This window comes from Patella vulgata, chromosome 2 (assembly GCF_932274485.2).
Source record: "Patella vulgata chromosome 2, xgPatVulg1.2, whole genome shotgun sequence".
Classification (NCBI taxonomy): domain Eukaryota; kingdom Metazoa; phylum Mollusca; class Gastropoda; family Patellidae; genus Patella; species Patella vulgata.
In genome coordinates, this window is record NC_065880.2 from 28,062,803 (window position 1) to 28,077,096 (window position 14,294).

Consider the following 14,294-nt stretch of genomic DNA (forward strand, 5'->3'; position numbering starts at 1 on the left):
TGACATCTTTATTGCATACTTCAGCGTCCGATCATGTTTTTGTTTACATTGGCAATGTGCGCAGAAAGAGATGCGCACTGCCGGGAGGAATTCCTCCTGGCAAGATTGCTGCCCGCTACCTGTCTCTATACAATCTCCCAAACAGAGTTGTCTTCCATAGCGAGACTTGCGTGGAGAATGGTCTCTATTTTGAAGTCAGAATAGCGCAGTGACGTAGGAACCAGCCTGACGTCATTTAGAACAGGTTGTCCAGTCTACATAAACACCGTCTAAGGGAGATAACTCGTTCTAAAACAAGATAATGACGCCAATGAAATTAATTTAAGAATGTCATTTCAAATAATCCATTTGATTTCATGCCAGTTCAATATCCAACACTCATAATTTTTTTTATTGTAAAATTTCTCTCTTCATGGGCCATAATCTATGTGTTTTTTTTAAAATTAATCCTAATTCGTCGTCACGATTCATGTTTCTTTATATTAATGCAAGAATTATGGGATTTATTGCGGAAAGGGGCGCAACTCTTTACTTGACTTGGCCAAAGATACTGGATAATTAACCACATTAAAAACCAAATTACCGGTTACGCATGGGCAATGGACTTTACGTTAAATATTGACAACGGTCCCAGACCCTCCGTACGTTGAATACTAGGAGGTTCTGAGTGACCGAGACTACTGTTACCAGGACCGGGCATATTGTTCATAGTTAAGTTAATTGGATATGAACTGCCTACTACTGAATTAAAACTGGTGAGATTTCCAGTTGAATGCTACGAAAACGAGTTATTTCATTGGATATTTGGTCTGTTTGTCACGACTCATGATCACTTCCAATAACGAATTTTTTTTCGTAAAATAAATACGCTTAGAGAAAGTGTATGAACTATTAACTGCATAACAGAAATTCTAAAATAGTTCAAGGACAATAACTCATCATAATCAACTTCGCTTTAACATTAGTTGGAATCAAACTTGATTGCAGGCGAAATATAGCTAGCCAATATCACGATTTCATTGGTGAACATCCGTCTTGAAAATATCATTGTATAATTTACAGACATGTTATTTCAAGTTATTCGATATAACAGTTATATAGTAAATGTGTGCATACTTAGAAATGGTCAGCAGATGCACTATGGTTAGGCTGATTTATCTTCTTTTTTAAAAAAACAGATTTTGTTGATGAACGTTTATATTGGGTTGACGCAAAACATGATTACATCGCTAGTGTTGATTTTGATGGTGGAAATCGTCGAACAGTCTATCAAGCACAGTCAAACTCTCATTCATTTGGGATTACTATATTTGGGGTAGAGTATTTATATATACTGAGCGCCATGGAAAACGCATCACTTTTTTCCCCAAATATTTTATTCCCAAACGCAAAAAATATCGGCCCGTGTGCACCAAAAAAAATTGCACGAGATGCACATGAAAAACGTGCAGCATTATGTGTGAGCCCTTTAAAAGCATGTTTTCAACTTAATGTGCAGTACATGAACTGTGAAACGTCAATCTGTCGTAATTTGTTGTTGGACGTGTGAAGGAATCGAGCTAGAGATGCCGAGACTTACTGAAAATCAACGGAATGAAGCCATGGGAATGTCCAGGGCTGGCATGTCTACACGTGCTATTGCCAGACACTTCAATTGTCATCAGTCCACTATTGTAAGGTTGGTGGAACGTGTTCGAGTTACTGGATCAACGTCCTGGTCCACAACGCGTTACAACCCAGGCTCAAGACCGCTACATCCGGGCCACTCATCTGCGTGACAGATTCCACCCAGAGACTCGAACAGGTGCAGCAGTCGTCGGAAGACAAGAACCAGTAAGTGCCAACACCGTAAGACGTCGTCTAAGAGAAGCAGGACTTCGTGCACGACGACCGTATGTTGAAGCTATCCTCGGGGATCGTCAGCGGCGTTTGATATGGGCTCAAGGACACCAGACATGGAGAAGAGTAGACTGGCAAAGTGTGCTCTTCAGTGATGAGAGTCGCTTTCATCTTTATCACGCTGATGGCCGTCAACGTGTGTGGCGACGTCTTGGGGAACGTCTTGCAGACTGCTGCGTCTTCGAAACGAATCGATGGGTTGGTTGGGGGAAGTGTAATGGTGTGGGGAGGCTTCACATTTCATCACCGGACCGCCCTACACATTTGCAGGGGTCGCGTTAATGCTGTAGCCTACCGTGATGATGGCCCGTGGAGGACACACGCGCTACTGACATCTGTGTCGTACTTTTGGTTTTGACCCCTCTGACTTTGTACCGTTGATTACAGATTAAACATCCATAAGTGTACAAATGTGTTGTTATTGATGTGTTCCCATTTGAATATTGTTCACAATAAGAAGCAAAATAAATAAGATATGTTTACACGATCATTTTGTTATATGAAAAACTAAGTGATGCGTTTTTCATGGCGCTCAGTATATTTGTATATGTGTTCAAGTACTTCTATGTTTACGGTAGATAAATACATATATAAATAAAAGAATACGTCCAGGTAAAAAAAATACCACTTTACTTCATTATGATATATACCAAATCATAAGCTAGCTGTCTGCATTCTGTAGGTGTCTTCTGATGTTAATAATGTAATAAATAATTAACATTCAGCCATACATATATACGTGTATACAATGCAAGTCTCCCCACAAGTTTACCCCCCCCCCCCTTCACTCAAATCCAATTATGATAGATGTTCAGCCACAATACAGTATAGTACCATCAATTCAAAAGTTGTATAAAATAAATCCGTACAATTTATCGAATTATTGTATATGTTACAGTCAATGTCTACAATCAGGCAATGTGTAAAATGCATTTTTAACCCTAGCCCTAAACCTAACCCTAACCCTAACCGGCAATGTACACATTGACTGGTATATTTCAGGCATTTTACACATTGCCTGATTGTAGACATTGACTGTCACATATATAAGGCTGGTTCCAGATTTAACTTGTTTCTTTCAATCCAATCAAAATTTACAAGAGCTGTTTAGCCGAAATATAATATTATAACATGTATTCTGAAGGGCTTTAAAGAAATATAAACCAACGAATTAATCCGTCGCCTAACTGAATGATTAAAAATTTAACTTTGTAGGATTTCATGTATTGGACGGATTGGATAACTTTTTCTGTTTACAAAATACATAAATACGGTGGATACGCACCCGAGGTTGTTTTTACTAGTTTACGTCAACCAAAAGGTATCCAGGCCATCCATGAATCCAGGCAACCTTTATGTAAGTGAACCATTCTTAATATTATGTTCCAGCAGGAGATGATGATTGAGACATTCCGGTAAATTAGTTGTGTTAGTTCGCCAATAACTAATTACAACAAATTGCATCGGCAATAAGACAAAGCAATATATGTATGTATGTTTTATTTCAGCTGAAAATAAATGTGGTACCGATAATGGTGGCTGTTCTGATTTGTGTCTTCCCTCGCCTGTGATTGACAAAGGTCGTAAATACAGATGCGTGTGTCGAGACAATTTTACGCTTTCTTATGATGAAAAGTCATGCGTAGAATCAGGTTTGTGGATTCCATAATTGCTAATTTTCTTATTAAGAGGTAATTGCTATAGTATAATTAGGTTCTTGGAATAGTCTTTGGGCATGTAATAGTTGACACTTCCGAAAACATACCAAAATTAAAGCAGCAACTCGCCCTCGTTTAATAACCAGTGTATAACCAGCATGACATGTTAACCTTGGGTCGACACCTTACCTGAATCTAGGACCTATCGGGTAACAATAGAACCGATGAAATTTACCAAGAATGTTTATGTTGGTAAGTATAGTTAAAAAATGAAAAATATGTTACCTAAAGTAAAGTGAATGCATTACATAATAAAATGTATTTATTGATAATGTTAATTTTCAGTCAGTATTTGAGAGAGAGAGAGAAATGGGGTTTAACGTCCACTCGACACAAACTTGGTCATTTCGGGACTAACACATGGTTTAATTTTATTTCAATAATTCGCTTGCGCGTAGGGGTTTTTAGCAGTGGGGGGAAACCGGAGGACACGGAGAAAACCCACGAGGTTGGACAGGCGACCCTACTCCTTGTCACGTACAACCGGGGATTCGAAACCACGCCAGTCGACTCAATGACAGACTTTATGATACAGCGCGCGCACGCTAACCATTCAGCCATCCAACCCCCCCAGTCAGTATTTGACATTGCGAATGTTATAGTCAGATATAGTGGATTCTGATCTTCAAAGTGCTATAACCGGAAGCGAACAAAATAATTTCTCCCAAATGTAAATTATGAAATGAAATGGGGTTTAACGTCCTACTCTTCTGCTCCGAACTGGGCTAATGAAGACGGGTTTACGCCATACATTGTGCTAGGAGGGAAATTTTGCCCGGACAGCGGCACTACGGCCTACTCTTATATCGAATTCTGTCAAGGGATCTTTTACGTGTACACGGGACCTCGGTTTTTCGTCCCATCCGTACAACTAGACAGCTGTTCTTGTCGGGCCCTCCGTCCTGCATCACTGACAAGGGGGGACCACGGCGGAAAATCTGGATGAACTTTCTCGACCAATGCAGGGATCGAACACCCGACCTCCAGGCTAGCGAGCCAGCGTCTTACCAACTTAGCCACTAAATTATGACTATAAAATATCTGATGGAATCTAGAAATTCGTTTTTATTAATTACTTTAAATGAAGGAAATGAAATGTTCTTGTCCGACTGGGCTAATGAAGTCGGTCATATGCCATACAGTGGGCTATGACGGAAATTTTGCCCGGGCAACGGCACTATGGCCCACACTTATATCGAATTCTAACTGCCAAGGGATTTTTTACCTGCACGCCAATGTTTTCGTTCCATCCGAACGACTAGACATCTGTCCTTATCAGGCCCTACGTCCTGCACCACTGACAAGGAGACACCATGTCGGAAAATCCCGATGCAGGGATTGAACACGCAACCTCCAGGCTAGCAAGCTAGCGTCTTACCCACTTACCCACCAAGCTCATATTTTCTTTAAAGAGGGAAAACTCTCATTGGCCTTCTTATGTCAAATCAAACATCCATAACTCAACAATATATGTTCAATATGATGGCACCGAACCCAGAGGGCAACCAAAGTCCGTTGAAAATTGGTTTGAGTAATTTGTAAACTTTACCAATAAAACGTTTCAATTCAACATACGTTACAATTTCAAAGTAGTGTCAGTAGTTGTGGAAAACGTACGAAAATCGTAAAAACCCGTTCGCTCAATCGATCGACAGTATACTGGAATAATGTTTTTGGAAATGTAGTAGCCTTCTAATGGCACTAATGATAAATGTAATTCTCAAATCACGGGGAGTAACTCTGGAAATCGTCCCCAGAAGCTATTCTAAATCAAACAACGTCCCAATAAATGCTTTAATATAAAGACTGACCATTTAGGGTGTTGACAAAATGTTGATGGGCGGACTGTCAACAATTAAGCTACTAAGTTAAACGCGTTCACTGTAACTGTTAGTAGGAAAATGTTCATCGAGAGAGAGAGAGCGAGATATAGAGAGATGGAGTTTAACGTCCATTCGACACAAACTAGGCCATTTCGGGACTAACATATGGTTCAATTTTATTTCGATAATTCACTTGCAGTGAGAGGACCCGGAGAAATTCCACGATGTTGTACAGGCAACCCTACGCCTTGCCACGTACAACCAGGGAATCGAAACCCGTCAACTGACTTTATGACAGACCTTATGATACAACGCGCACGCGCAAAATATTCGGCCATCCAAACCCCAATGTTCTTCAAGAAGGAGCAGACTATACGGAACGAAACAGTGTCATTGACCTCCGAGAATAGATGTCCAAGCGTAAGCATTTACGGCACGGGACATTTTGTCACTAAAATATGGTGCCAAATGAATTCAATAAGTGGATATATTTAGGGCGGTGGTGTTATGGTGCGGGTGGCCACCTCTTTTACGTTCCATAAAACATGCGGCCACCCTTCACTCCTTTCATAAACCAACGTAACGCCAGAGCATATTTCTAGCACTGAATGAGACTCCAGTATTTGATTCGATGACAGCCCTTATGATCCAACGCGCAGGCGTTAACCATTCGGCCATCCAACCCAGCTTCAACCATGCATGACTAGCAATTCCACAGCAAAAACAACATTCACACTCTGCATGTCAACAAAAAGACAGCGAGATTTGTATTGTCGTTTCATTGTAGTATTATATTATTATACACCCGACAAATTATATTGTTGTATAAGAATATTACATATTTGGATTTACATGGCTATAGAAGAACGGAAGCTGCGGTGGTTCAGTGAGTAAGGCGCTGGCTCGCTACCCAGGAGGTCCCGGGTTCGCTTCCGGTGTTGGCCCAGAATGTTAATCCGGGAATTTCGGACAACGTTTCCCACTCACAGTGGTGCAGGACCCATAACCTAGGTTCCGCGTACACACTGACAGTTGGAATTCGAAGTAATGAAATGAAATGGGGTTTAACGTCCTACTGTTCTCCTAAACTGGGCTAATGAAGACGGACATACGTAAACAGCGTGCTATGAGGGAAATTTTGCCAGGGCAGCGGCGCTACGGTAAACTACTCTTATATCGAGGAATACGAAGTAAGAGAAGGCCACAGTGTCGCTGTCCGTACAACTTTTCACTGTAGCACACTGTAAGGAGTATGCCCATCTTCATTAGCCTAGTCACTGCAAAAAAGTAGATCTTTAATCCCGATTTCATTTCATTTTACACTATAGAAGAAAGGCCCCGTCTCGAGGTTATAATGGTTTGTAAATCGTCGATAAGGTCGACAAAATAATGATCAGCTGTGGTAATTATATGGGATTTAAGGTTGACGGGGCTTTTTCATCTTAAATATATTTGTAGATTTCGAAACGGACGTGTTAATAGCCTTGCATACGGTAATAGAAAATCAAAAGGAAGGTCTGGTCCTGTTGAGAGAACTTGTAAATAAAGAGGGCGATGGACAGGTTTTAGACAAGACAATTTCTGATAAAACAGAGATACTTGTAGAAGACCATAAACAGAATACTCGTGAGTATATATGATACAAAAAATATAGGTTCTTGTTGCTCAAGTGTTGTCATTAGTGTAAATGTTACGCCCCCATCTTGGCGACTGTATGGACATTGCCTATATTATTATCGTTGTAATTCCAGGCCATGATGGTACATAAAGCACGTTTAGTTTTAATCGACTAAAGTACTATTGTATAATAATTTACACCACCTTTGTGTTTTTCTCTAAATCCGGAAAGTGTTTATTGATCTTGATTTTATGTTTCCATTTAAGCAATCATGATTTATAACAATGTACTTCAGTGACCATTTCAACCCCGTTGGACGTGCAAGGCCATGTAACCAAAGCATCAGATATTGCAGCAATTGTTTAACACTCAAAGGGGCCCAGATAGTTCATTCTTTAGAGAGGTGGTGACTGTCACTGATTCCTTGACTTTTTCAACTCGAACAATTTTTTTAATTGTTATAGCTTACTCCACATAATATATGGACTTTCTTAAGAAGAAAAAAAATCTTATCAAGAGGAGAAGTCGAAAATGTAAATGGTGTTTAAATAATATATTTAAAAAATATCAAATATACGCAAATGTGCTATAGCTGGCACTCGTTAATGAATAATGCAATTCGTACACTCAAAAGTACACGATATATTGTATTTGATATGAACAAATTTCATCTAAAAAAAACAGAGCTTGATTAGTTTTAATGTAGTCAATATAGTATAAATTACCTTATAAAACAAGGACCTGTTTCACGAAATTTAAACTAAGATAAAATCCTAATTTTAGTTATTTGATTGGATAATATTAGACTGATTTTAGTGCTTAGCCAATTAAAATTGAAGTATCTACTAAAATTTGGATTTTGACTTTAGTTAAGATTTCGAGAAACAGGGCCCGGGGTACTAATCGTTGGAGATCATTAAAGTTAATGGTTCAGTGACACCGTATAAATACCACAACAAAAATCAATTGATTTTTGGTGATATATAAGGGATTTTACAACCCATATCTGACAATACAAAATGTTGGGTACCAGACATCGTTTGTCAACTATTTGGGAAGAGTTTCTTAGTGACACCTCACTATACCACTGTAAGAATGCATGTGCCAAAGCCTCCTATCACACCAAAGCACATCCTAACGCGTTGTAAAACTGGAGAAGGTCTTATTGGATCGCGAAGGTCGCCATCATGTCTTGGTGAATCGGGAGCAAGTTTTGTTGACGAGTGTCCGTGACGGTCCAGATCGTGCGTGATTCGCGTTTGGGGCATGGGAAAGTCAGATATGTTTCGAGTATGAAGAGATGCGTGTTAATGTCGAGCTGATCGTGTTGGTGCCGTGTTCAGGTCGAGTTGGATCGTGAGAGAAGCAGGTCGACAAACTCGCTTCTATCCAGAAATCCACTAGTACACTTTGTAATTTATACCACGAGACCAGCAATCAATCTAAAAAGTAATCACTATTTGTACTATATGCACGAACCTCACAGACAAATGTGGATTTAAAATAGGATTCTGAGCTTTAAATCTGTGAGCAGATTAAGGTCTACTTTGTCGGGAAGGAATCTGGTTGGTCGAGAGAGGATCTGATCTACATCGAGTTGATCGTAAGCTTTTCTTGTTGCATTGCATAGGAATTGTGTTTGGTCGAGCTAAGGTCTTCTTGGATCGCGTTGGTCGTGTTGAGAGCGTGTTAGGGTCTTATTTGATCGCATCGACGACGCGTAGGTAACGATTCTATCGGTCCCGGAGACTTATTGAAGCAATTTCATCAAATTTGTACCGCGATTATACGTGACCTGCTAAAAACTATGAGTCTCCTTGGATCGCCTGAACTGCATTGTGCTTTTGTCTGGCAGGAGGCTTTAACGAGCACGGGTCTGTGAAAAGAACGCTGTGTTTTTATTTGCTTTGGTATAATGCTTAGAATCCCGGTGTACACGACATCTATTTTCTGTATGAAATATTTGGAATTTAAATTTCCACTGTCGAAATGAAGCAGTGTACATACAAAATGTGGCGGGCGAGTGGTAGTTTAATTTGAAATGTCTTTGAATCAATCATTTGTGATGAAATTATTTCCATTGTAGACAAACCTTGTGATGTTCATAATGGTGGTTGTTGGGCTAAAGGTGATAGTGCTAAACTTCTGATATCTAATATTTCTAATATTGGATGGATCTCCACTGAGAATGAGACGAAGACTAATAATTTTGAACTGTTTATTGAGAAGGACCATTCTATTTTCCTGGATTATGATATTCGTGACAATAAGTTGTATTGGACTAACGTGATGCGAGAACAGATCCTGAGGTACAGTACTCTTCAGAATACTATTGAGCTAAATGTATCGTTTTGATAAATTGTGCGTCTTTGCTACAGCTCCTGATTGCGTACCGCATGCGATCAGGGGATTGTGTACCCAGTGTGATCAGGGGAATATTACCACATGTGATCAGACACGCTTTTCCAAGAGCACCCAAAATATTGCGAAAAGTAACCCACAAGGAAAGATAATATATAATGTGCATATTTTACACATAATATGCTAAATTTTAAAATTTCATAAAAGAAAAATAACTAAATGTGAAATTTTGCTAATCACGGACAGGGCGGATGTTATTTTTGTTGTGTGTCCAATTCAGTGTTGAATATGCGTATCTAGTATCTGTCTTCGTCGATTACTTTATGTGATAGGGGGGTGGATGGTCGAATGGTAAGCACGTGCGTGCTGTATCATAAGGCCTGTCATTGAGTCAACTGGCGTGGTTTCGAATCCACGGTTGTACGTGACAAGGAGTAGGGTCGCCTGTCCAACCTCGTGGGGTTTTTCCGGGTTCTCCGGTTTCCTCCCACTGCTAAAGACCCCTACGCGCAAGCGAATTATTGAAATAAAATTAAACCATATGTTAGTCCCGAAATGACCTTGTTTGTGTCGAGTGGACGTTAAACCCAATTTTTTTTTTCTCTCTCTCTCTCTCTCTCTTTCTCTCTCTCTCTCTCTCTCTCTCTCTCACTTTATGCAATACATTTTGTCGGTGATTAGCAAGACCGTTTGTGGCAACATTTCATTTATCTATGATCTTGTCGGGCCTGTCGGTGATAAGTAGGACCACTAAAATGCATCTGTTGATTCACAAACCATGTTTTGTATTTGAACCTTTCTGAATCTACCGAGAAGGGCTGGGGTTTCTCAAAGTTGATTTACATATTAGATTTATTGTGTGCAGACCTAAAGTTTTTTGCGATTGTATTAAGATTCTAAATGCCGATAGCGTGTACATATTTTCCAGTGTTGATTTTAACGATACGAAGAACATAATGGTGATAGCTGAGAATATTGGTAGTATTGGTATTGCAGTTGATTGGATTCACAAACATTTGTATTGGACTGACAGCGATTTACAACAAATCGCAGTGTCCACGCTTGACGGCCAAATGAGAAGTGCATTAATTACCAAAGATGTAGAAAAACCAAGAGCGATAGTGGTTGAACCAAGCAGTGGGTAGGCATTTTATTTTAGATGGTTAAAAGAATTGTAGGCATATTATATGTTGGTGACTACCAACCGTATTTGCAGTTGGATATTGAGTCAGATAGATCGAAGCAGGGAGTGTTTTTATTTGTAAATTGGGGTGAATAGGGGTGAAAAGTTTTATCTCTCAAATAAAGCACTATTACTGAATACATGTAGTTAATTGATCTCTCTCTGAAGACTTAAAGACAATCCAACCCATAGTTTAAAAGAGTGGGTGGTTTCCACTAGAGGTAAACTGTTATTGAATGGGCTCGTGGGTAAAATAACATTATATTGTTTAGAAGTATCCGACGGTGTTCTATTTGTTACTACTGATTGCATATAGATTAGTTTTCCGGGATTATATTGTTGTATTGGGATATTTTAAAATATTTACTGGATTTACTGTATGATCGAATAAGTATTGTCAATGTTCAATATTTCACTAATAATTGATTCTCAGATAAACCTTACCTACAAACAATATTATAGGCGGCGGGAGTCAAGGTTAAATGACTTCTCAAAAACATCATATTTCAAGGGACTGCATTTACATGTACATCATCATGTTTATAGGAATGTACGATTATCCAGTATCATCTATATTTGTCATTAACATGTATCGGGAGCCTGTGGCACATTTCTGGATTAATTCAATTTTTTTTATAGAGATGCCTCCTGTAATCAAGATATAAAGAATTGCGTGGGGTAGTTAATGTGATCATTTTTTTTTTCGAAATAAGAACGGGTCTTGCGTCCCCTTTTAAGTGACCTGGCATTATCACAGAAGCAGAATATTTTTTGATATGGCTTGACAGTATTAAGAATTTACGGTAAATAAGTCAAAAATAAAAAGTAAATACGTTAACACAAATAAAGCGAAAGTGCATTTGATAACATATCCGTTGTTGTTACATGTTAAAAGGGTTAATCCTCTATGATTTGGGTCAAAATAAATCACTGCGAGAGATTTATCTTGTGTGCTATTTTGATTACTGATGGAGTAAGCTCCACATGATAAAGAGAAATCGGCTTTGTGACTTATTATGTGGACAATGGAACATAAAATCAGTTAATCGTTACAGTGGCTTTATCTATAGACTGATTGTCATCCCACTAAGCCAATCAATATATAATATACAATGAAATTGACAATCTTATTTTTGGCCCAATTCAAGAGGTCTAGTCATTTCAGCATAATACAAATTGAAGCATGGAAAAAGATATAAGCAATTATAAGCTTGGTTATATAATTGTGATCTTAGAATTATCAGTGATATAAGCATTATTCGGATTCGGATTTTTTCTTTTGTCTTCAGGTATATGTATTGGGCTGACTGGGGTGAAAATCCTAAAATAGAAAAATGTGGACTGGATGGAACCATGCGCGAAATCATCGTGCAGACCGATATTGTATGGCCAAATGCAATCACAGTGGGTGAGTACATCGAGTAAAGAGATCTTTCATGTTTATTTGAATCTTCAACAACTTCCTCAATCAGGACCAATATTTTCTTTTGAACGATCAGATGAACGGTCATAAAAGGAGTTTTATTCTGTACAAATATTTATTTTATTTGTCACGATCGGTTCCTATATTATATTTAGCAACAGGCCAGACTGATGTTTTTAGAAATAAGTACATGTTTGGAAAGTATATTGATTATACTCGACTTGGTTTCAACATTAACAGAAGGTCATATACAAATGGTGGACGTTCATTTCTAAACTACCAGTGTATAATGTACAGAAACCTTTTAGATGAAACAAGGGGATATTGGGGTCAGATTATAAATACTTATCTCGATTCAGGAGCCGTGGTGGCTCAGTGGGTACGACACTGTTGGCCGAGAAAGTTCCCGAGAAAAAGGAAATGACAAGGGACATGGTCTAGTCGTTCGGATGGGACGTAGAAATGACGTCCTGTGTACACATTTTCGTAAACTAATGCTTGCCAGTTCGAATTCAAAATAAGTGTAGATCGTAGTGCCGATATTGGCGTATGCCGGTAGTGATAGGCCCTGTCGGAACAGGACGTTGCACCCCATTTCATTTCATTCATAAGAACTTCATCAAACAATTATGCTAATTATGCAGAAAGGTTCATTCTTAGATTTCGAAAAATGACGTAAACAGTTAACGCATATACGCCTGTTATGAAATATTTGCGGAGATGGGTCAACCCCTGCTTAGGTTAACTAAAGAAATGAAGCATTGACATTCCTAACCTTAGTAAACCTTATGTACATAATTTTAATTCATAATAGAGAAGGTAGTTAACCTTACTGCATTTTTTAATTTTTTTTTTTTTTTAAATTTTTTTTATATATTTATTTGATCTCATTGTTGTTCTTGTTGTTCTTATATTGTTTTGTTATGTTTCAAGGGCAGAATTGTCAAAAGGCCTGGCCTAATTTCTTACCCTAATAAAGATATTATTATTATTATTATTATTATTATTAAGCGTGTGCAGGACTGTGAATGTTCAGTTCACCAAGTCTGGACTATGTCATTGCTCCAAAATTCACCGAATTTAAATGTAAATTATATTATTTGTCAGTTAGCTCCTCCGAATCAGTTTTCTGGAATTTTTATATCAGCCCAAAAATGATTTAAATTACTTTATCACAGTTTTGACAAGGTGTGACGTAGATTGTTTATTTTCGTAGCAACTTTACTACCATCCACCATTTTTAAATTAAATAATTAAACGACGACCGTGTTTCAGTCCGTTTAAATCTCCGTCACTCGATGGTGTTGATTATAGGTTTATCGTGTGAATAAATGACAAAATAATAGTTTATATAACATTTGAAGCCAAAATAATGATCCATTTTTTGTTTTACAGATTTTGTTGATGAACGTTTATATTGGGTTGACGCAAAATATGATTACATTGCTAGTGTGGATTTTGATGGTGGAAATCGCCGAACAGTCTATCAAGCACAGTCAAACTCTCATAACCGTATAATTATATTGCATATGCTATGTAAGGCTGGTCCCAGGGTTAGCATGTTTTCCAATTAGAATGCAGTTATCTTACAATATATGTTTTAGCCATAATACAATATTATACCTTGGGTTCTTTTGGGATATATAAAGACACATACACCAAGTCAATAAAGCAACAATCACCAGTGAATTAATCCATGCACGTAATCGAATGGTTAAACATACATTATGCAAGAGCTAAATCTGCCTATTGCAGGTCTTTCTTTAGGCTTGAAATGTTATCTAAATCATTAATTAGACATTAATTAACTTATCCAGACCATAGTCAACTGGCGATGCCAGCGCTAGCCTGCGATATTTAGCGCATTGGAAAACATTTTTGAAAAATAATTAAAGGTAAAAATCGATAATCGAGACTTTTTTTTTTATCGTATCTCGGTTCAGAGTGAAGCAATTTGACTGAAATTTTCAGCGTGTTCTATTTACGCTATCTGATTTTTAACTATTGTATCTAATCTCCCATAATTCCCCTTTAATTATTTTACTTTCTAGGATGCCATATATTGGACGGATTGGATCACTAATTCTGTTTTCAAAGTGGGTAAATACGAATCATCCGAACCAGTGGCTGTTTTTTCTAATTTACGTGAACCAATGGCTGTTCAGATCATCCATGAATCCAGACAACCTTTATGTAAGTTAACAATTCTTGATATTATGTTTGATTACGCCCACGACTGATTACTAGAAAAATCATTTTATTTCTAACA

The 14,294-nt window shown here is 38.1% G+C and overlaps 1 protein-coding gene across 1 annotated transcript in view; it reads left to right on the top strand.

The window, feature by feature from the left end:
- The window catches only part of LOC126809623 (low-density lipoprotein receptor-related protein 8), a 29,718-nt gene extending 16,119 nt beyond the window's left edge, over nucleotides 1-13,599 (top strand). The window contains exons 13-19 of the mRNA XM_050534292.2: nucleotides 3,115-3,256; nucleotides 3,408-3,551; nucleotides 6,899-7,066; nucleotides 9,145-9,367; nucleotides 10,348-10,560; nucleotides 11,892-12,010; nucleotides 13,421-13,599. Of these exons, the coding sequence (XP_050390249.2) occupies nucleotides 3,115-3,256; nucleotides 3,408-3,551; nucleotides 6,899-7,066; nucleotides 9,145-9,367; nucleotides 10,348-10,560; nucleotides 11,892-12,010; nucleotides 13,421-13,599 (1,188 nt within the window). The remainder of the gene's footprint in view (nucleotides 1-3,114; nucleotides 3,257-3,407; nucleotides 3,552-6,898; nucleotides 7,067-9,144; nucleotides 9,368-10,347; nucleotides 10,561-11,891; nucleotides 12,011-13,420) is intronic.
- Nucleotides 13,600-14,294: the final 695 nt, after the last annotated feature.